This window comes from Daucus carota, chromosome 1 (assembly GCF_001625215.2).
Source record: "Daucus carota subsp. sativus chromosome 1, DH1 v3.0, whole genome shotgun sequence".
In the NCBI taxonomy this organism is placed as follows: Eukaryota; Viridiplantae; Streptophyta; class Magnoliopsida; order Apiales; family Apiaceae; genus Daucus; species Daucus carota.
This window is the reverse complement of record NC_030381.2, coordinates 46446989-46471056: the sequence shown is the minus strand read 5'-3', so window position 1 is coordinate 46471056 and position 24068 is coordinate 46446989. Positions and strand designations below refer to the sequence as shown.

Genomic DNA, 24068 nt, shown 5'->3' with positions numbered 1-24068 from the left:
TTTGATCTTTCTTATGCGTTCTAGTCTCATTCCCAGTGGAAAATTTAATTTCTGGGGGAGGATTCAACAACCCCGGCAGGATTTGGGACAGCGGTCAGGGGCCTCCCCCTGGGGCGTCGCTGTTCTGCTGGTGGTGCTTCTGATTTTGGTTTCTTATCAGTCTTCATTCCATTCAAAGTGGTTCGGCTCAGATTATTAGTTTATAAGGAAACCAAGCTGCTGTTTCCCTCTGTATACATGTTATTTCCGGACTAAACTTCTTGATTCCAGTTAAAGTATTTTAGGGTCTGCAAGTCTGCAACCTTTGTGCTTGAGCATTTTCGTGTTTATATATTGAATTGCTTGTACTATAGATCGATAAAATTATTTGTTGCATGTAAGGGTAATGTCCGCTTACATTTTATCCTCCCTAGTTCTACCTAGCGGTGTAATATACTGGATATGCTTGATTTAGTTCTTTAACATGCTTTTAATTGTTGAGTAGTATAACTTAAAAGACAGATTATAAATTTATAATATCTTCTATCCCTAAAGAGTCTTTACTAAAGAAAACCTAATTAACTAGTTTGAGTAACCTGTCTTGTTATAACTCTGATACAAACCAAGATTCTACACAATATCAGCCATACAATTGAAGATAGAAGTAAGAATCTTTGATAGTACAGAAGCAAAGTAAATTTCATAGCTCACAAAATGAACTGACAACAACTGATCATCATTTTAAGTAACTTTCGAAGCAAGGCTACCTGATCTTTGAGGCAGTATCAAACAAACCAACTTTCAAGAAAGCTAGATTGATATTGCAGCAGCACAAGCACCAGCACAATCATCGCGGCCACACCCCATGGAAAACCTCCTTCAGACGAACCAGCATAATTCATCCTGCGACGCCTGTCCTGCCCAAAAAAGCTCTCTGGATTCTCTACAGAAGACAGCCATTTCACAGCAAACACTAGAACTACTGGTGTGGCCATCAGTATCCAGCCAAAGTTTTCTTCCGCGCTCTCCACCATAGACTCATACGACAGAAACCATTGAATACCAAGAAAGATAAAGATCACAGCTAATATCAGAAGCACTGGATATGGCATGGGATTCAGTGAGAACACTTGTATCACCTGGGATGTCCTGCTTCTCTTATGAGACATCTTTTTCTTTCTTAGAGTAGAACTGGAAGTTCAAGCAAGTTTAAAGGAGTTGAATATCATATGTCACTTACAATATTAACGTGTGGTACTGAGATTTGGTAGTTTGTTAATAGTATAGTTGAAGTATTCTTGAATTTTGAAGAGTGTTAGAGGTGATGTCCACTTGTTACATGTAGGCCTCTCTTGGCTTGCACATTATTATGTATCTTAATTGTATATCTACCCTCCATGGCCCAGAAAGATAGCAACAAGTAGATATACATGACTACACACTCAATCAATAGCAGTATCCCTGTTCATAGTATCCATCAGGATTCAGGAATTAGCAGAAAAAACATAATTAACAATGACATCCTGCTCCACAAGGGCAGAGATATTCGAGTCTGGTCTGAGCTGGTTCTAGAAAATATTAGTAATCAATTACAAAGACGATTCCTTAATTTTAAATTGTAGACGAGTCCATATAAAATTTAAGATGTTATAAGAAAAAATAAATGTTATGTTATATTTCAACATTTTTCTCATTAGAATTTTCAGGATCCAATAATCAAAATTTCAAGACCAAAGGTGTGATATCATACTGAAAATCGGTACATGTAATAAATTTCTAACATGTTAGAGAAAAATATCAAATAGATCCTCTACAACATAAATAAAAATTATAATTTGTATTCACGAATAATGAAATATCAATTAAATTGGGGTTTTTTTAATAATATATCTACCTAGAACGATGATTCTTGAGAAAAAAATATTTACATCTAATTTAATAAAATTATGGTAAAAATATATACCGTAGCTCTTATGTAAATTAATTTTTTATAATATTAAGGGAAAAGAAAACCAGATAGATAAAATAAAGGTCCATTCAGTTAAATTAGCCGAAAAACTCCGAACCTTTTTTAATTTCCGCAGAAAAGGGGTGACGCAATATAAAAGTATACAATTTACGTGTATCTATGCTTTCACCCCACCTCCTGACTGACCTCTATATATATACCCCATTGCTATATAAGTTCACAAGCTGGACCCTGGACGTGATCTCTCTCTCGCCCCCAGAGAGATATCTCTCTCCGTCTCTCTCTCTCAATAGTGATCACTCAAAGCCTCTCTCCAAACCTTTTGTAAGTTCTTGATTTTCATCACTCTGCATTTACTTGATTTCTCTTGTGTTTTTAAGTTGTTTGCCTTCTGGGTTTTTGTTATCTTGAATCAATCTTGTATAATCTTCTGCGTTTCTGCCAAGATTCTAGGTGATAACAACGTATATACTACTTGCACGCTATTTGCATGATCCTTACTAGTATGCTCCTATTTTCACTCTGCATTTTCTTTTTCATTCTTGCCATCTTTTCTTGAATTTCTTTTTTGATATGCGTTCTTCTGTTTTTTTTTCTTCTGCTTTATGGGGTTATGTTATCTTGATTCAATTCCTTGTATAATTTGCTGGTATTTCATTTTTAGTAAGATTCAAGGTGATATATGATACTGTACTACTATTTGCATGTTTCTCGTGTATATTTATATGTACAAGGACTCTTACTAGTAGTATAAGTTATTTATATCGATTTTCTACATTTTTTTTCCTTCTTGCCATATTTTCTTGCTTCATAATTGTGTTTCTGAGCTTTTTGTGTTCTGGGGTATTGTTATCTTGATATAATTCTTGTATAACCTTCTGGGATTTCAATTTTTTGGGTAGAGATTGAAGGTGATGACAATATAACTAGTTCTATGATATTTGCATGATCCTCATTGGACTTGTAATTTTTGAAGAAAAAAGAAATTCTAGTTACACAAAAAAGGACGTAAAGTAGTCTTGTTGATGACAGAAATGTCTCTGTAATGGGCTTTAATTAACGGTTCTATCATTATGATGTTGTGTAAAATTTCAAGATTAACACATTGTTTGATCACAGATGTATGTGTATTTTGGAAATCTTTTGTATTGTTGTGAGATTCAGTTTTAATTGCTTGCAAATTGTTAGAGGCTTTTTAGTTAGTACATTCTTACAATGATGCATGTACACCTTAATTCTAGTTTTCACAGTTATTGTCTTGTTGAGACTATACGAAGAAAGACATAAAGTAGTCTTGTCAATGGTAGAATATGCATATTGAGGGATGCGATCGGTTTTGTGGTTCTGTATGTACAATCTTGCGTAAGATTTCATGATTATACATTGTTAGATGAAAAGCTTTGAGAGGAAAAGTTTATTTGTTTACAGACTCAATTTTAATGCTCACAACATGTTTAAATGTTTAGTAGTTAGTATCTCATCATTAAAGTTATGTTTGCATAGGTCTGTATAATTAAATTCTGTTTTCCTGTACAATATATGCAGATTCTGGAGGTAACTGAATTTGCCAATTGAAATTTCCGGAATGACTACTCCTTCAGCAGATGTGACTCTAACTGAGTTTGTGAATAATGTGGAGACACCATGTACTGTGTCTGAACTTGATGAATTTGATTTCTCGAAATTCCCTCAACAGCCAAGGCTATTAAAAAAGGAAGGGGATAGGCTGGGAAGCCGGCTATCCTTAGATAAAATATCATTTTCTGATCTGAAATGCTTTTCATATCAAATGTCATCCGAAACAGACAGCACTTCCAAACTACCCCATTCTGATGCCTTGCCTTCTTCCACTGTGAAGTCTGATTCTGATACTACAAGTTCAGCGGAGGGGCATGAAACTTCCCCAATGATTTCTGAGGCTTGGGAAGCACTGAAGCGTGCAAAACTGCATTTTCGCGGCAAAGCAATTGGGACTATTGCAGCAATGGATAGTTCTGAGGAGAAACTTAACTATGATCAGGTAATTTATGCATGCCTTATCCTTGTCAAGGCCATTAGCGTTTATCATAGTCACAGTTCATTGCCTTTTGGTCGGTCTTACATTTTTATCATGTTTGTTTACGAGGCTTCGATCTATTACTGGTGCAAAGTTTTTACTATTAATTGCACCTTCAATTACTGTAGGCTTTTTTTTTATGAGATTATATGATTGGCCATATCAGAGCTCTCTAACATTATATGTCTTGAACGAAGTTGCTCCCTCCCCCAACCCCTTCAAATTTCATACATGTTCGATAAGTTAGCCAATTTCATAATTATCCAATTCCCTCCCTGCAATATTCTGCTTTTTATATATTTGGTGGAATGAAAATGTTGACTTGTTTTATTCATTCAACTTCTTCAGGTGTTTGTCAGAGACTTTGTCCCTAGTGCACTGGCATTTCTAATGCATAAAGAGGCGGAGATTGTCAAGAATTTTCTCTTGAAGGCTATTCGCCTCCAGTCTTCAGAGAAAAAGATAGATTGCTTTCATCTTGGGGAGGGTGTGATGCCTGCTAGTTTTAAAGTAGTAAATGACCCTGTCAAGAACAAAGAAACCTTAGTGGCTGATTTTGGTGAGAGTGCAATTGGAAGAGTGGCGCCTATTGATTCCGGATTCTGGTGGATCATATTACTACGAGCATACACAAAGTCAACAGGAGACGATTCGTTGGCTGAAAAGCCTGAATGCCAGAAGGGTATGCGCTTAATACTGAGTCTATGCCTTTCAGAGGGTTTTGACACATTCCCTACTCTTCTTTGTGCTGATGGATGCTGTATGATTGATAGGAGAATGGTAAGTTTCTAAATACTCCTATGTGTTATGAATATTTCACTCTATGCTCTTAATTCCATTTCAAGTCATCTAAAATCCCAGATTTTTACTGTATTGGGTAAATTGTCTGCATCTTTGCAAACAGATATCTGGGACCATGTGTAAGCTGGTCATTTGTTAATAAATTAGTAAGGAGATCAAATTTCAGTTCCGAATTTAACTTGCACATGTCATGCTCCTGGCTCTGCAGTAACACATATACCAGGTCTTCCATTCGAAAATTTTCATACTTTTTTATTAGTAATTTTCAATGCTATTACTATGCATTTAAACTTTTACTTCCAAGTTCTGATGTTACTTTAGCAATTTATGATGCATTAACATAAACTATTTGCTGAATTTAGATTCTGGGTCCAAGATTTCATGTCAACTTTAGAATGTACTTGCTATTTGGTGTATGTAGATTGTCTGTCTTTAGGTCTGCTCTAAAACAATTTACACGTTCCAATAAATTTACTTTACGAGGTTAATCCTGCTCTCAGCATTTTCTGACTTGAGAATAGTCGGTCTTCAATTAATTTGGGCATGCACTATGTTGTATCATGTACTAAAAGACCTTGATTTTTCACAAAGCACAACCTGCAAAGTATTTTTCAGTATATTCTTTATTCTCTTCATCTGACTATATACATTATATGTATTGCAGGGTGTATATGGGTATCCAATTGAAATACAGGCACTTTTCTTTATGGCCTTGAGATGTGCTCAAGAATTACTGAAGCAGGATGCTGAGGGGAAGGAATTTGTAGACAGAATAAGGAAGCGTCTTGATGCATTAAAATATCACATGAGAAGTTACTTTTGGTTAGATTTTAAGCAGCTGAATGATATATATAGGTATAAAACAGAAGAATATTCTCATACTGCTGTCAACAAGTTCAATGTGATTCCAGATTCTCTTCCAGAATGGATCTTTGATTTTATGCCACAGTGTGGTGGTTACTTCATCGGGAATGTTGGTCCTTCCAAAATGGATTTTCGTTGGTTTTGCTTGGGTAACTGTGTGGCGATTTTGGCATCCTTAGCAGATCGTGATCAGTCCAATGCAATCATGGACCTCATTGAAGCACGTTGGGCAGAGTTGATTGGAGAAATGCCTGTGAAGGCCTGTTATCCGGCTATAGAAGGTAAAGAGTGGAAGATTTTGACAGGATGTGATCCAAAGAATACAAGATGGAGTTATCACAATGGCGGTTCTTGGCCAGGTAACATTACAATTCATATGGCAGCTCATTTTTTACCCTGGGTTTTCTATAAACTTTCTGGAAGCCTTCATTTCCAGATTTTTCTTCTTTGAGGGCTAGGGGTCTTGGTCATAGTTTACCCTCACCTTACAGTGCTAATAAAATTAATTTGAATACCTGCTCTGATCATATCTGATTTACTGCATTGCTGGAACTCTATAATGTTGGACTAAGGGGGTCTTTACTTCACTTTTTTGTACTATCTACGTTGCAGGAACTCTTTAGTGTCTTAATGTACTCTTCCAGATACATTCTGGACAGAGTCATCAAACAAATAAATAAGACTCCCTTTATAAATTTCTAACATGTACACTCCTGATTGATGACTTCCATGCTCTTAAATTGTTGTGGTTCCAGTGCTTGTGTGGCTCCTTACAGCTGCATCTATCAAGACCGGACGTCTTAAAATAGCAAAGGAAGCTATTGAGCTAATTGAAAAGAGGCTTTCGGGAGATGGTTGGCCAGAATATTATGATGGCAAGACTGGTCGCTACATTGGAAAACAAGCACGCAAGCAGCAGACATGGTCCATTGCTGGTTACTTGGTAGCAAAGAAGTTGTTGGAAGACCCTTCTCATATGAACATGATATCTCTGGGGGCAGACATTCCCATGAAGTTACCGAGGCGAAGAGCAGCCTCATGCAGTATTGATGATAAATTGCGGAGAACAAAGTAGCAGGATTCTGATGGATGAAGAATCAAGAAGAACTGAAATATTGTCTGTAGTATAATCCATTACATTTACAGGTGCACTTTATTTTTGAGTTTGAATTTTTATCATAGACTACATTGGTAAGATCTAGTAAGAAGGACAGTTGATGTGTCTCTGCGTTTTGCATGATCTAACTATTCTGCACACCGATGTCATGTGTAGAAGAATTCCAGTTTGTTGAGTGATGGGGGAAAGTAGTGAGAAAAAGACTATAAATTGCACACTCAAAAAACCAAAGTGTAGCATCTTACTTGGCAATTTTTTTAAAAAAAACTTAGCAAAAAGAAAAAGAAAAAGTGTAGCATCTTATTAAAAGATTCTTGCATATAGAATGTGTTAAAGCTATTAATTTTAACTAGTATATGAAATGTTTGAAATTATTAATTTGAACAAATTGTATTTAAATCGAATCAATCCAAATTTCATAAATAAATATATTTAATTTTATCTAGTTCGGCACATTACAAAATTTTCAAAAGATGAACTTATTTTTGTTGGTATAAATTGAATTATATGTACAATTTTAAATTTAAAATTATTATATCATATATAAATATTAAATATCATATAACGCATATTATCTAAGTAAATATAGTCGGATCATAAAAATATTAAATTGATCGGTTCATTTAATAATAGATTGGATAGACTTCCTATTCATTTATGCAAGTCTTGGTTCAGTCAGATCAAATATCGAATTCAATTACAAACCTAAACATAATTCACATATGAAAAGGAGAAACAAAAGGATGAGAAAAGAAAAAGGTTTATTTATTATATTTTTGACGGGAAAAAAGGAAAGATAAAAGAGATTAAAAAAAAAAAAAACAAGAAGTCATAATCTACATCCTACTGCTCAAAGGGGTTTGGTAGTGCAATTGAAAGACTTGAATCTGAAACATACAAGAGGGAGCAAGAAACAAAGTTAACCCTTTTGTCTATCTTGACAACTGAAGAACAAGAAGAAGACTTTGAGTTGTTTAAGGTTAGAACCATGAGAGGGGCACCAAAGAGACCGATCCAAATGATAACATCATGGCTGAGGAGACAGCCGCCAAAGGTTAAAGCTTTTCTGGGTGTAGTGGCTGGCATGGCCGCTCTTGTTTTGCTCAGAGCTATTGTTCATGATCATGATACCCTTTTTGTTGCTGCTGAAGCTGTTCATTCTCTTGGCATCTCCGTCCTTATCTATAAGCTAATGAAAGAAAAAACTTGTGCTGGTATATTATTATTAATTACTTCAATTTATGCTTAGTTCTTGTTTTTGTTGATATGGGTTTTTGAGATTAAGGGCTACTTTGATTTGATGAATCTTGGCAGATCTTGATGAAATTGGTGTGTTTTAGGATTTAGGGGTTTTCAATTTTCAGTTTTTACTTTTCTGTAGTAAGTTAGTGTTTGTTATTTCCTTGTTTGAATTTTGGGGTTTTGGAATTCTGATGAGAGCTTCGGAGAGAGTTTTTTTGTTTCAGCAGACCTGTGGGTGTAATTGTAAAAAATTGTAGTTTTAGTGTTCTGTTATTGCCTGTTACTTTGCTATATGAGGTTTGTTTGATTGTAATGAATTTGGGTGAAATCTGAATTATATTTGTATATTTTGGGTGTAAAAGTATACAGTTTTCGGTCTTTGCTATAGATACCAAATTTTACTAAAGCTTAATCTCATTAATTTGGGAGAACCTCGTTCTGCCTTCTAACATACTTATATTTTCCAATAAAAAGAGATACTTGCTGTTTCTAACTCCTATATTTGATGGGCTTGTTAAGGATCTGTGCCTTTCTTGGTTAAGGTCAAACATTCAGAAGGATGCCTTAGTTATCATGATTGATTTTAGCTTACCATTGGGAACTTTAGGCCAATGTATCAGTGCTCTATACTCTTTGTATATATTTAAACCTTAGTTACTATCAGTCTTGCTTTAAACCACTGAATTTATTTTTTCAAATTACTGCAGGACTCTCACTTAAATCCCAGGAATTGACAGCTTTGTTTTTGGCTGTCAGACTGTACTGTAGTTTTGTCATGGAATATGACATCCATACCTTGCTTGATTTAGCCACACTCGGTACAACCTTATGGGTCATATATATGATTCGCTTCAAACTGCGGTCAAGCTATATGGAGGACAAAGACAATTTTGCAATATATTATGTGGTAAGTTTTGCTTCTGCAGCATGGTCTTAAACGTTAAACCTTTTCTTACAATAAACAATGAACTCCATTCTTCTATCTTCTAATATTTCGAGACAGTAATTATAGACTACAATACTTCATATATGCATTTTTTTTCTCTTCAATTCATTGTATGGAAACCTTGAAAGAGATCTTATGGTAAAGTGATATAAATAGCCTATAACAAAGGGGAAGTAAGACTAAATACTCTCCGGTCTCCAGTAGACATCAGTCAGAAACTGCTCATCCAAGGAGTTAGAATGAAATTTTCCCAGAAACCTGAGGGAACTTGCCTAACGATTGTTCTGAATGATTCATCTCAGACTCTTAGGCAAATACTTCTTTTTACTAAATAAAGCAAATTTTTAAGTGCTACTAGTATGAACAGTTTAAACTTAGCTCCTTCTCCTTGCGTATTGTCATTCACCCTTAAAGGCAGATAGGACATATCCTCAAGTGCGTCATGCTGCTTGGTTACCTTTTACTACGTGCTATCGTAGGTTGTTTTAATTTACATGGACATGCAGGCAGAACATAATTTGGTTGCTTATTTGTAACTTATTGTTCTGATGTTTATATTTCCGACTTAGCTTGATTTGCCTTGTATTGTAGGTGATTCCTTGCGCAGTATTAGCAATGTTAGTCCATCCATCTACATCACACAACTTCATTAACAGATTCTTCTGGGGTTTCTGTGTATATTTGGAATCTGTCTCTGTGCTCCCCCAACTGCGTGTTATGCAAAATACCAAGGTAACTATCAGAATGCTGATGAGGAGTTTGTTCCCCTTATGTTGTGTTCGGTTGGGGAGGATAGAATGGAATAGAATTGAATGAGTAAAAATGAAAAATAAAAATAGAAAATAGAGGTAAGAGAGAAGCTTTGAGAAAGACTTGAGTACAAAACTTTTATGATGAGTTTGAGAAGAAATTGTGTATATCAAAAATGGAGCATTCCTTCCCAAATTGGGGGTGTGACTTCTAGTATAGGATGTAAGGAATGGAATGGGGGAATGAATGAAAATTATAAACAATGGTCCATAATATAGTTCAAATTTCATTTATTCTCCCCAACCAAACACAACATTAGTAATTGTTATTGGTCTGACTTCTCTTTCTTTCTGGTTTCAGATTGTTGAACCATTTACAGCTCATTATGTGTTCGCTTTGGGTGTTGCAAGGTTCTTGAGCTGTGCCCACTGGGTTCTCCAGGTTTGTGCTTGCTTATAGCTTAATACTGCATTCAGCATGTTCTTTACAATCTTGGGTACAGGGGTTTCAAGATAGATATATGGCGGGTCGAGGTTTCAAGACTACCTTCTACTGATTAATTGGCTAGGTGGAGATTAATCGGATGTATTTAAACATTATTTATATATAAAGCATAAAATTTGTATCAACAATATCTTATATACAAGTAAAATAATCCCCACTAAATCAAATAAAGAAAATTTTATACAACTTAGTACTGATTAATTGGCTAGGTGGAGATTAATCGGATGTATTTAAACATTATTTATATATAAAGCATAAAATTTGTATCAACAATATCTTATATACAAGTAAAATAATCCCCACTAAATCAAATAAAGAAAATTTTATACAAGTTAGTTCTGTGTAATAAGTATCTTTCAAAAATTTGTAATTGAAATTTATACCCCCATCTTGAGTGCCTCTTCAAGATTGACTGCCTAATCATGTCTAATTGGAATTTTCCGAATTCCACCTAACCCAAACAATTTAATTGATGACTATTTTTGCAAAATAAATAATAATAACAACAACTTCAACAACAAAAATAATATTAATAAAAATAATAGAAAGAGGCGTACAACTTCTCTGGAGTATATGGTTTGGAATGCCTACTTAATTTGATGCGGTTTATTTAGCAATGAAAAGTACTATGGAGTAAAATTATTTCTGTGTTGTAGGTGCTGGACACTCGTGGCCATCTACTTGTTGCTCTGGGATATGGACTATGGCCTTCTATGGTTCTGATTTCAGAAATAGTTCAAACCTTTATCCTAGCAGACTTCTGTTACTACTATGTTAAAAGGTGAAATTTCATTAAGCTTCTATGCTGGGATCAATCTACAACTATGGAATTTTATAATAACATGTTCTTGCTTTGCACGTTTTCTGTTCTTTCTTCTTGCAGTGTTTTCGGGGGACAACTTGTCTTGCGCCTTCCATCTGGAGTAGTTTAAAGGAGGATATAACGAAAGTTAACTTAAATATGGTGATTAGTTTTTTGTTTTTGCCCCGAAAAATCCATGTTGATTGAGAATTTTCAATGTTGTGATGACTGCAAATCAGTGGAGTGGATGGTTTGTAAAGATGGGAATATGGAATTTGATGGGCTCTTAAATTATAGTCTGACATTTTCCCGATTTCGAAGTAATACTTGTCCTAATTATGGAATCTTTTCAGCCATTATTATCTTTACACTGAATCTGCTTAACTTTAGATCTCAGAATAATGATTTTTGAACTTATTGTGTTGCTTTGAACAGAGCTGTAATTTGAGCTGAGCTTTTCTGAGCTCGGTTCAATTAACTCAGCTCGACTCAAGCTTTTCTTAAACTTGAAAAATAACGATGACTCATTAAAAGATTGTTAAACTCGGAAACTCGCCAACGACTTGAACATGACTCGTATATCATCCTAGTTGAGCACGTTCCTATCGATTACTTTTAATCTCAGGCTCAAAAGAAATCTGAGCTCAATTGAAGAAAAAATTGAGCTAGGCTCATCTCGGATCAGTGAAGGCACCGATCGGGGATTAATCCCGGATTAATATAGTAAATGAAACATGCCTTTGAAACCGGGGCGTGAGTCACACGTTGAAAATTGATACGAGCTTCTCAAAATAGCAGACCCACAATCCACATACATAGAGGCTTTTTTCAAAATTGACCAAACAAATCCTAAAAAAATGAGATGATATCTGTGACCTATGTTTTTCAATTTTATAGTGACCTGTGAACTACTCTCCTTATACTACTATACATCTCCAACTACATCAACTTTTATGCCAACCTGGCTTCACTCTTCTTCCCCATTGTCACAGCTGTTTGCCACCATTTGAGCTCTCCAAACTCTGGTCCACGAATGATGCTACCAATTCATACACGTATTATTTAACTTTAGTTAGCAGTACAATTATTACTTCTAATATCATATGTTTAAATTTTAACCAACAACTTTTAATTGTTTTATTGAAAAGATTTTGCTTATATTCTTTCAGATAAAATATATACCAATTATATGTCCACTACATGTATTAATTAGTAACATATTTGGCTCTATCATGCCATCAAGATAAAGTTATTACTCCCTCTGTCCCTCTCATTTGTTTACGGTTACTATTTTGGGATGTCCCTCTCATTTCTTTACGTTACTATAAATAGTAAGTTTTTTCCATCATTACACCCACTATCTTCCTCTACTATCTCATATTTAACAATAAAAACTACTATTACACCCACTACTTTCCTCCACTATCTCAAATCTATTATTAAATATTGGTAGGTCCCACCACTTTACCCACTTTTCATCTAACTTTACTCATTTTTCATACATTGTCTTGGTCTCCGTGTCCCCCTCCAATGTAAACAATTGAGGGGGACGGAGGGAGTACTTTTTATTTAATTAATTGTTAGGATAATCATTAGTAAAAAAATTAATACTTTTTGCTAAAAATGACACCTCTAATCCTAATTCCAATAATTTTTTAGGATGAGATATAAAAATTTGGATATAATTTTTTTGCGTTATAAATTTACAAAAATAACATCATCACTGATCCAATCCCTGCACTTTACACACACACATATATAATTCGTAATGTCCTCTTACTCTTTTGAGTTCATCCAATAAAATTTTCCAACTTCATTTGATTTGATTCGAATAGTTAAATATAACATTTCTTATGTATAATTATGTTTCATTTCCGACAATAATATATTAAAATTTCAAATATAAATATTAATATAAAAATATCAATAGATATCGAATCATAATATTTTAAGATGTTAAAATTATTGACAAAATAAATCTAATATTAATCCATATTTTGCACAAGAAATAAAATCTTGCTTCCTCTATCTTCTTGAATTGTTTACATATGAAAGATAGAAGACTTGACACGCAAATTTCAATAAAATATAATTTGATAAATTATTTTAATTTATACTTTTTCAAAATAAAACTTCCATATTTAACTCTCTATTCAAAAATAAAATTTAAACATAAATTACAAACGATAAAACTATAACACATAAAAGAAATTGTAAATTTGTATCTTAATTTTTTGGTTCATTCTTTGTATTTATATGATATCCATATTTTTACCTTACGAATATACGTGGTCATTGATAATATAAAATTTGATATTCAGAAACAATAAATTGGATGACCGATTATTATATATATACGTGGTTATTGATAATATAAAGTTTGATATTCAGAAACAATAAATTGGATGCCCGATTAATATAATATTAAGACAACGCCGGATAAAGAGCCAATGAAATATAGCTAGGTTTAGGTGAGTAGGCCATATTGCCAGAGTAAGCTTAATCCACATATACTTCTTGTCTCTCGACTTTGATCCCCATGCATGCCAACCTTACGCGTCCTTTCAATTTTTTAATACAAATTTCACATTTATTTTAATGTAAACACTTATTGTAACATATCTCTACACTGTCTATAAATACAACTACATCTTTCTGCTCACTGCAAACAAATACATCCATCTTCTATATTGATCTTATCAACTTGGTTTCCCTGCAAAACACATAGCAATGGCCGTTCTCAAAGTTGTGATTGCTGCACTCTTTGTCTCTCTGTTTGTTCTCCATCTTGTTCACGCAACAGATATGGTAATATGTACTTCCATGTCACCCCCTCCCCGTACTTAAATATGTAGGGAGATCGTAAAAATCGGAAATCGGACTTACTCGATTTATTTTCGGTTTCTCGATTTATTTTCGGTTTGTTCTTGATTTTACTTTCAAGCTTAATTCACTAACTATACGTATGCAGGGGAGCAACTCGGAGTCATCAGTGACAAGTTATCCGAAGGGAAAAATGGGTAATTTTTTGTTTTTAGTTTGTGGTTATTGTAAATATAAGTTTTTTATTAATTGTAAAAAAAATAAAAAAAATCTTTGTACAGATTGTGGAGGAGCATGCGCAGCAAGGTGCATATTATCATCTAGGCCGAGATTGTGTAAGAGGGCTTGTGGAACATGTTGCGCACGCTGTAACTGCGTCCCGGCAGGAACGTCCGGCAACTTGGACACTTGTGCTTGTTATGCCAATATGACCACTCACAATTAGGGCTGGCAATATCAGACACGACCCGAACTCGACCCGAACCCGACCCAAACCCGTAACCCGATTTACTGAGACAAAATCCGAAAGTGACCCGAAAATCACCCGTTTTGACACGAAATGGACCCGACATGACCCGAAATTCTAATTTCGTTTCTAATAACTTCAATTTTCAGTTTTATTCAATTTAAAGTGATTTTAGCTTGACCCGAAATCGACTCGAAATTGACCCGATTGCAGACACGAACACGACCCGTTACCCGAAACTGCCACCCCTACTCACAATAACAAGCGCAAGTGCCCCTAAACTCAACTTATATAATTAATCCCAAGTAATTAGCTTAATCTCCGATGATTAATCGTCAATAAATGGGCTTTATAGTTCATACATGTTTTCTTTCTTCCGGTGCTCTTGTTCAGTATGTATGTATATTCTATTAAAGTTTTCATTTGATAATTATGTGCTAGCTAGCTACTAGCTAGCTCATTTTGTATTGTTTGTAATCTATTAATATTATTAATGATATAAATGATGAGCTTGTCAAAGTTAAATTATATAGCACTGAAAATGTTTTATCTTATTATTGTTCTTCAGATATTCTGTATTGTGAGTTTAAATGTGTGTATATACACCTGGGCAAGACTGATAGATCCAACATTCGTGATCAAACGTGTTCGAATTAAAATATTTGTGGGAAGGAACAATGGGTTCATGTTTTACGAGAAAATACATCGACCGTCCAGGAGAAATACGAAACCAGCCGATCTAAAAGATATTAGAAAGAACATAATTATACCAGATATCAGCAATATTACCCGGATAAAAGTATCCACCAACATGGATACATGTCCAAGTGTCGGACTCAGCGATATTCTAAATTTGACCGAAGATAGGTGACAGAGTATCCATACCTATGTCTGAATGTCCGAAACAGGTACTCAAGACAACATAAAAAGTCGGCTATCAGTCTTCAGGTTTTTATATGAAATGAAAAGTCACATATAATGCAGTTATCTAAGACTAAGGGCACAATAACGTATAGGGTACTGGTTCCTGGCATATATGCCAGGGACCTCTTATCCAACCACCATGGGCAAGGGATGAATATCCGGCGGCCAAAATTATAACCTACATCCAAGGCTTAAAAAGTAGTACTGGACGAGGCAATTCCAGCGCTTTTTAACCGCCCCGTCCAGCGGTTAAAAAGCGCCGGATGTATAAAACTTTTGTTATATTCCTCGCCGCTAGATATTTCATCCAACGGCCAGAAAATAGTGTGTTGGTTAAGAGACCTTTGACGTAATATGCCAGGGACCTGGACCCCTAATGTATATGTAACCAGCAACTTGTTTCGGTTTTTGAAACATAACAGAAATTCTTGTGCACATGCTAGCAGTGAGATGAACATGCTCAATGATATTTATGTGTCTGACCAGAAATATAGATACCCCTCTTTAATATAGTGATAATCAATAGGCTATGTTACATAAATCGTTTGTTTTATAAGTATGACCATGTAGATGTAAATCAAAAGTGTTGATGTGCCTCGGCTACAGGACAATATGATAAGATTATTAGAGTTCTGAGATGCACTTCCCGCTGATGTAATCAATGACTTGGGCAACTGCCTGCTCAAGTGCAGCAGCAACTGCAGCTAAATTTTCCAGGAACTCCTCACTAGTAGGCTTCTCACCATCAACGATATCTGTCACAGCTTTTACAAATACTGCAGGGACTTTTAGAAGATCCGCCACGTAAGCAACAGCTGCCCCCTGACAACATAAGATTTTGCAATCAATTGATCAGTAAAATAGTTCAGAAGGCAATGTCAGATGAGCAGCCAACAATATGTTGGAAGTCATTCTCATTTATAAATCAGCAGCAAAAAATGGTAACAGATGAAATTTATGGAAGCTCGAATTTTTTTTTTGGGAGGGGGGGGGGGGGGGGGGGGGGTTGTAAAACATTCTTTCTTAAACAAGAAAGAATCGAGGGCCAGTTTGTAATTTTTAGAAAAATAAAGCCAGCTCTAAATTATAGGATATACAAGCTTGCCACTTCAAACAGGATGAGAACACATAAGAGATAAAGGACGCAACTAAATCCATCTTGTTTATCCTTAAATTATCCCTCTATTCACAAGCCATATTATTACAGCAAAATGTTATTGATGTCAAGGGCCAGTTTGAATTTTTATAAATAAATAAAGCCAGCTCTAAATTATAGGATATGCAAGCTTACCACTTCAAACAGGATTAGAACACATAAGAGATAAAGGACGCAAGTAAATCCATCTTGTCTATCCTTAACAAGGCATTGAAGGCAAAATAAATTGGTCTAGACACATATGCTGTTTGCATCAGAAACAATTTCCCATGGCAGACTCTAGAAAACAAACATGTGAGGGAAAATATTTTTCTTGATAGTTTCCGACAGTGCACTGTTCTGCGAACCTTTCTGTAACATCACAGACTACTTCAGGGCTGCTTGCTTTAATAGAAGCTTTGACATTATCTCAATACCTATTACCTCATATAAAAAAAAAGAGGCCTACTATCCTCATGGACAACCTGCACACAAACACTGAATACTAATAGCTTATACACATAAATTCAATAAATTTCAAGAATTCCCAAGACTTCTAAACATTTCTCCGAAACCTGGGTTCTTCACAGAAACAGTCCCTTCACTCTCCCTAGGAGTACTGACAAGGTCTTCCATCTCACCTTCCTCAGACCTTAGTTCGGAGCTGGAATACTCGCTAAGTTTAGTGTGGTTTGCTAAACTTGTTACAAAAACAGATCACTAATGCAATCCAAGTCCCCAATTTTAATAAAAATGGTTTGGTCTATATTAGAGTATCTAGCAAGTTGTACTGTTTTATTTTCCTTCTCCTGTAACAAAATAGGTGTTATTCTATAATAATCCAGACGTCACAACTATGTAATACGAGGAAGTGTATTGAGAACTTTGAATTTTCAATTTTTTTAAATACAATGCAATCACTGAACCACTACCAGAAGCAATATACCATGACCCAGTAATGCAGAAGAACCACTCTGTTAAAGCTTTTGCTGTGTGTTAATATGATAAACAAATGACTGCCAATGCTGGATTAGACTATTACTATAATTAATTAGAAGATTCCAAAGAATGGTTCATAATGCTTAATATAATCATGATTAGCAATTAAAAGTTTACCTCCATGTCTTTAACTGTTGCATCGTTGGCAATGATAGATGATTCATCCTGCGTGCACATATCTAAGGAGTCACCGGTAGACAGTTTTCCAACCTGAAACATGCTCCATCACTCAGCTAAAGCATAACTTATTTTCATTCAACATAATACATTGTAAATTTCAATCAGCTTCAGAAATCCATAAACTTAAAAATGCCTTATTTTCCATTAACAAATCCTATAGTAAAAGGTAACAAATGGGATCAATATATTAGACGGCTGCAAAATTGGGATGTAGTTATTCACTTTCAGTTAAAATTTAGATCAGGTAAACCAGTACGTAATTTAAGGAAAAATAAGTGGTTATTTGGTTAACATTCAGATATGTAGGAAGTTGAAATTCCCAGAGAGTAGCATTTGATGAAGTTGTTTGGTTGACATTAATTAGGGAAATGTAAATTCCCTGGAACTTTGAATACCCATCAATCATGGGAAGTTACTCACCTAGGTCCCCCTTCGTAACTTGCACTTCCTGTAGGAAGTTAAAACCTATGTACCAACCAAACATAAATTTTAACTTCCCATTTATTACAATTTCCATAGTAATTAATTACATACAAAATTACTTCCCATCGTTAACCAAACAAGCACTAAGGCAATATCACACAAACATATACCTAAGTATCTCCGGATGCACATGGCCACGTGCAGTCATGCATGCTTACATTAATGACTAACATTACGTCATTAAAACTTTTTTTTAAACTGTTCCCCGAGAGACAATTAACAATTTAAAAAAGGTCCACTAGTAAAAGGAATAAAGTCATTTACACTTTAAGAAATTTATAGTTGCCGTAGAAGTGTATAGAACAGAACTTTACCTTCAGATTGAGGTCCTTTAATATATTTGGTGTTGAGCATGTCTGTCGGAGACCAACTCCGTAGAGATCAAACACCTAGAAGGAAAGAGTCTTAGGTAAAGTTTCACTTTGATAATACAGAACAAAGTTTGCATGAAAGAGAACAATAACTACAAAAATCATAAACCACCTGGATTAAATTTTAACTAAGAAAGAGTTACTTGATATTTTTTTAGCCAAAGAACAAAACTATTTGGGGACTTGATGACCAAGTACCAACACAATTCAAACAGATCACTCGACCATCAAAGAAATTAAAAATTTAAGAGTAGGTAAATGGATTTTCTTTGCACTGCAATGCAATCGCAGATACTGGAATTCATGAACTGCCGCTGTTTGATTGATTGCTCACTGGTATCTTTACTACGCTCATGTTTAATTGAATATCAAAAATAAATAAATTAATCCCCGGCAGATTGTAATGGCTGATCCTCTGGAAATATTATGCGGCACATGGCCACATCTTGATTATGCTTAACCAATATAAGAAAGAAGAATATGTAAGCTGCAAAATACTAGGATACAACCCTATTTTAAATCTTTAATTAAGGAAGATCTCGCAGAAGAGACCAAAGCTATATTTTTATGCAAAATGTGTACACAAGTAGGTACATATATTAATTATATTTATTACAAAGTAGTTGTCCAAGAAACCAAAAAATAGGAGGACAAACTATGGTATTTAGATTTCCTGCTTTTACTTACCAAAGACCACTATATTAACATCACCAAACTTTTGGTGTTATAATCGAGCACCAGCTGTGGCACAGATAAATGCATCAATGATTGAAATATAACTCTCAGGAAACTAAAAAGTACATCAATGAAAACTGCTGGAAACTTACAGGGATAGGTATCCTCCTATCATGAAAGGCAACCTCGGACACAAGAAACACATCACCAATGCACGCACCCTTTGCCTGTTAAATTAAATATTTAAGTAAGATCATTTTTCCAAAGAACCATGTGAACTGTGCACACGAGTTGAAGAGAGGGATTACTATAGACAGTCGATGGAGTACAGATCTCGCTCAACAAAACGATGAATTAGGTATTAAGAATGAAAAAGAGAGACTATATTTTTAATAATGTTTGGTGGGGAAATCTTCTGAGCACAAGTAGAACTACCTACAAAGTCATAAACATTTATATATAGAAAACCTATAAGGAAAAAAATCACATGCCAACTATATAGTAGAGATTTATTTCTTGTCAAAGTGGAATTTTAGAAGCAATACAGAAGAGGCCTGATATTTAACTAACCTTCTGGACCATAACATGAGAAAAGGCCCTCAGTGTCTTGTTTTATACACAGAATGCCCCAGTTGGCACAATTTAAAAAAATGGCCCTCCCCTGTCACTCCAGAACTGGGCTTAAAGCAGCGTTTTATAAAAACTTCCTTAACGCCACACGCAACCCCGTTTTACACTTTTTATTTTTAAATAAACCCATAACGCCAGACTAAACAGCGTTTCCACAAAAACATATTATTGTTTTAATTATACATGCGTATTAGTAATTTACATCTCTGGAAGTAACAAAAAACACTCCACCAAAACAAAGCAAGATAAGAGCCTAAACTCTAATTAATGTGAGGCTTCAGGGCCGGGAGGCCCGGAAGCCGAGAAACCGGAACAAGAAATATTTTGTGTTTTTTAACATTTAGGGTTTAGTGTTCCCCTTTGGGTTTTAAAATGTCGCGTGTACGCTTTACAGTAACCGACGACCGTTAGGGTTTAGGGGTGAGGGTTTAGGGCCTTTAGGCCCTAAACCCTAATTAATGCGAGGCTTCAGGGCCGGGAGGCCCGGAAGCCGAGCAACCGGAACAAGAAATAGTTTGCGTTTTTTAACATTTAGGGTTTAGTGTTCCCCTTTGGGTTTTAGAATGATGCGCGCACGCTTTACAGTAACCGACGACCGTTAGGGTTTAGGGCCTTTAGGCCCTAAACACGCGACCCTATTCCTAATTAATGCGAGGCTTCAGGGCCGGTTGGCCCGGAAGCCGAGAAACCGGAACAAAAAATGGTTTGCATTTTTTAACATTTAGGGTTCACTTTTGGGTTTTAGAATGATTAATTTATAATTTAAATTAAATTGACTGACGGTTAGGGTTTAGGATTGAGGGTTTAGGGCCTTTAGGCCCTAATCCCTCGAGCCTAAACCCTAATTAATTCGAGGCTTTAGGGCCTTCCCTAAAGCCGAGGAACCGGTTTAATAAAATAAATTAATAATCGTTAACATTTAGGGTTCACTTTTGGGTTTTAGAATTATTAATTTATACTTTAAATTAAATTGACGGACGGTTAGGGTTTGGGATTGAGGGTTTAGGGCCTTTAGGCTCTAATCCTTCGAGCCTAAACCCTAATTAATTCGAGGCTTTAGGCTGTGAGGCCCTAAAGCCGAGGAACCAAATTAAACAATTAATCTTAAAAACATAGATTAATAATTTTTAAAATTTTAGGGTTTATATTTGGGTTTTAGAATAATTTATTTATAATTGAAATTAAATTAATTTTAAAAATAAAAAAAAATCAAAACGCAACCTTAAGTTGGGTTTAGGCTGTAAAACGCAACTTAATGTCACGTTTAACCTTTAAACGTTACTTAAAGAAACGTTTCAGTTTATTAAAAAAAATAATGCACATGCCATGAACGTGACATTAACATACGTTTTGACTCCAAAACGGTAGTTCTATTGACGTTTCCGCTTTTCATTCCTGAACATAAGCTAAACGTGAAGCGCAATCACGTTTTTGACCAAAACACCTTTTTAAGTGGCGTTTTGAAGTGACATTGTGGGCCATTTATTTCAATTGTGACTTTCAGGTCCATTGTGTTAAGCATAGTGACTTTGAGGGCCGTCACCCACACAACATCGAGATATAGATTGAAAGAAGAGTCATCAAATGATGTATGTAGGAAATAAGAAAGGCAAAAGAAATAAAGGAAAACAAACCAGAAAGGTTGGAGGACAAGCAAAATAGCCTTACCTTAAAGCCACCCGCGGTACCAGCATTGATAATAAGGTCAGGTTGTAAAGCTTGAATAGATGCATAAGTCACTAGTGCGGAAGAAACAGTACCCACACTGTCAACCCCTGGAAAACAAGACACAGAATTTAAAGACAGGGATCTAGAAGTTTACATAAAATAATTTGAAGAATGAAATCAATTCAGAAAGAAAAAACTAAAGCTCAATTGGGGATTTAATATGAGTAAGATGAAAAGAAAGTAGAGGGAAATGCTATATCACAAACTGACAGGTAGCCCTAGACAAGCACATATAAATGTAAAAAATTTAGAAAACCAATCAGTAAGGTCTTGGAAAAGCTTGCTATGCAAAAAAAAAAATCAAAAAAAATTGCATATGTATAAAAAATGCTCGGAGATCGGGACACCAAAATATAATGGCTCTGGACCTATTAACACACTATAACTTCTGTTAATGAAAACAATCTATTAAAATGACAATAGAGGAAATAGCAGCAGGATAATAGACAGTACGGTAAAATACAGGGCCAAGTCATATGGAATAGTTCGGAGCTTTAAACAAACAGGATAATCATATTATGTCCCCTTGCAGAATAAGACATTACATGCAAGAAAGAAGAACATACCGAGAACTTCATCCTTCCCCGGCCAGATGATATTAATATTCAAATCTTTGTAAGTTCCATGATAACGGACCCAAGGAACGCCTTTTGGGAACCTGCAGAGTATATCATTCAAATTAATCACAATGAACTAAAAAACTGGTGCCAATACTTTGCACAAAACGTGATGACAAATCAAATTAGTCACACATACAAAAAAATCTCTTAACATCAGTCTTTACTTCAAACAGATCACAGATCACGGCGAAAACATTTTAAAAGAACTTTCACCGAGTAAAAGTAGGCACACACAAGTTGACTGACTGTACTAACTGTTGGAGGCCCGTCTTACCGAGCCCATTACATAGGGCCCGACAGAGCACAGGCCCCTTCGGGACAGGTTGTACAGCCCCATCCCAAAGAGCCATTGTATGTTCTGTTTGAGGAAGCCCCAAAAACTGGGTCAAGACAGACAATAGAGGACACAACTGCCACTCTCCTGATTTTACTCCACATTCACCTTCACCCACTTCCCACTTTCCTGACCATGAGGCACCGACCGAATGAAGTGGGGAGGAATGACTAAATAAGTTGGTTCAGGTTTGATTATAATATATACACAATTTCATATTCACAAGCTCTTGTACGTCCATAGCTAGTACCTATTCCAGGTTAACTTATTCTCACACTGGAGGTGAATCGGGGATCATCCGTCGCAGACCGAAGACGGTTCACGCAGAAATCTCTAGTTCCAGCACCAACAAACAACTAAAGGCACTAAACCGGATGGGAAGATCCCCTTTTCAATCTAACATTTCAAGTTTTCTTTGCCTGAACTAAAATGAGGTAGTGATTACACGAAAACTCCAACTATGGTCTACAAACACTTTACATAAAAATATATATTGATTGTTTTCTTACATCAGCATAATGCATCAATAACCCAACAAATTGCATATTCCAAAAATAGTAAAAAGCAAGCAAGTGGGCTAACAAATAGATATAGCACACAAAGATTAAAAAAAAATAGGGCTTACACAGAATCAACAGCTTGAGAAAGCTGAAACTTGTTTACTAGCGGCATAGCTTCAGTTTGCATAGCTGCCCAAATCAAATCAGAACAAAACAAAATCAATTACAACATTGAACAAAAACAAACATAAATGTAACAATAGTTGAGAGAGATGGAGTTACCGATGATGATGAGGATGGTAGAAACAGGACGAGACTCCTCGGAAGCTTTCAAGTTGGTGTCATCATGGGGAGGAGCCATACCGCCGGATTATTATCTCCGGTTAACCGGAGGGTAGATGAGATTAATAATTAAGGACAAGTGTCTGTATCTCGTACTACTTTTCCAGTCGTGACTGGTAGTATATTAATTTTCAAGACCATGTAATCCTATTCTTAAACAGTATTTTCTGTACTTGTGTTTTTAGTTATAGTAATCTAAGATTGGCCCTAATTTAAAATTATATTAAATTTGTTCCCGAACCGATAATATATAAATATATTGATAGTTGTGATATAAAATTTCTATACGAAATTTATTAGTGAAGGATGAAATTATTTATCAATTCTCTAATTAAATTTGAAATAAAAATAAATATTTTCAACTTTTTATAATTTATTAATTTATAATTTTTTAAAAATCCACACATCAAGAGAAATCAATCCGGAGAGAAACTAAGAGTCGGTCGTCATCCATAATTTTCATTCATCTGTCATCGTCTCATCCTTCCATCAACTCACATCCGCCCCCAATCATCCCCTCATCCCATTTCCTCCATTTCTGAATTTTTAATTTCTATTTATTAGGTTTTTAATAAAATCGAGATCTAATTTTTTCGGGGAGTGATCTTGTTGTGGTGCCCATTCTTTTGGGTTGTTGATTGTCCCCAATATTTTGGTGTATGTTTTAGTGTGTTTTTTATTTGTCGTCATGTTGTGTTAAGAATAATTTCTGCAGTGTATCGGGAGATCTGGGTAACCCGCTTCAAATTTGGAATTGTGTGATTATCGCGAGAGCTTACCTCACACAATAAAGGATTGTTCAATATATGGGATAATATATGGGATATC

General features: G+C 35.2%; 4 protein-coding genes and 1 non-coding gene across 5 annotated transcripts; 3 read left to right on the top strand and 2 right to left on the bottom strand.

The window, feature by feature from the left end:
- Nucleotides 1–764: 764 nt before the first annotated feature.
- Nucleotides 765–1148, bottom strand: LOC108223437 (uncharacterized). Its single transcript, XM_017397712.1, has one exon. It carries the CDS (start codon nt 1146–1148, stop codon nt 765–767), a length of 384 nt encoding a protein of 127 aa, XP_017253201.1.
- A 731-nt stretch (nt 1149–1879) lies between these two features.
- LOC108194115 (probable alkaline/neutral invertase F) lies at nt 1880–6974 on the top strand. The gene is made up of 5 exons (XM_017361017.2): nt 1880–2272; nt 3494–3968; nt 4353–4784; nt 5470–6028; nt 6425–6974. The coding sequence occupies exons 2-5, from the start codon at nt 3534–3536 to the stop codon at nt 6742–6744; spliced, it is 1746 nt and encodes a 581-aa protein (XP_017216506.1). The 5' UTR covers nt 1880–2272; nt 3494–3533; the 3' UTR covers nt 6745–6974.
- A 637-nt stretch (nt 6975–7611) lies between these two features.
- Nucleotides 7612–11386, top strand: LOC108224234 (uncharacterized). The gene is made up of 6 exons (XM_017398784.2): nt 7612–8000; nt 8736–8935; nt 9566–9706; nt 10085–10165; nt 10885–11009; nt 11112–11386. The coding sequence occupies exons 1-6, from the start codon at nt 7775–7777 to the stop codon at nt 11158–11160; spliced, it is 822 nt and encodes a 273-aa protein (XP_017254273.1). The 5' UTR covers nt 7612–7774; the 3' UTR covers nt 11161–11386.
- A 2254-nt stretch (nt 11387–13640) lies between these two features.
- LOC108194522 (uncharacterized) lies at nt 13641–14844 on the top strand. The gene is made up of 3 exons (XR_010288087.1): nt 13641–13838; nt 14002–14050; nt 14135–14844. It is a non-coding gene; the product is annotated as an uncharacterized LOC108194522 (transcript).
- An 878-nt stretch (nt 14845–15722) lies between these two features.
- On the bottom strand, nt 15723–23429 carry LOC108204741 (5'-methylthioadenosine/S-adenosylhomocysteine nucleosidase). The gene is made up of 8 exons (XM_017374322.2): nt 23181–23429; nt 23024–23087; nt 22011–22102; nt 21385–21491; nt 19239–19313; nt 18355–18429; nt 17495–17587; nt 15723–16065 (listed from the first exon to the last, which is right to left on the bottom strand). Exons 1-8 carry the CDS (start codon nt 23257–23259, stop codon nt 15868–15870), a joined length of 783 nt encoding a protein of 260 aa, XP_017229811.1. The 5' UTR covers nt 23260–23429; the 3' UTR covers nt 15723–15867.
- Nucleotides 23430–24068: the final 639 nt, after the last annotated feature.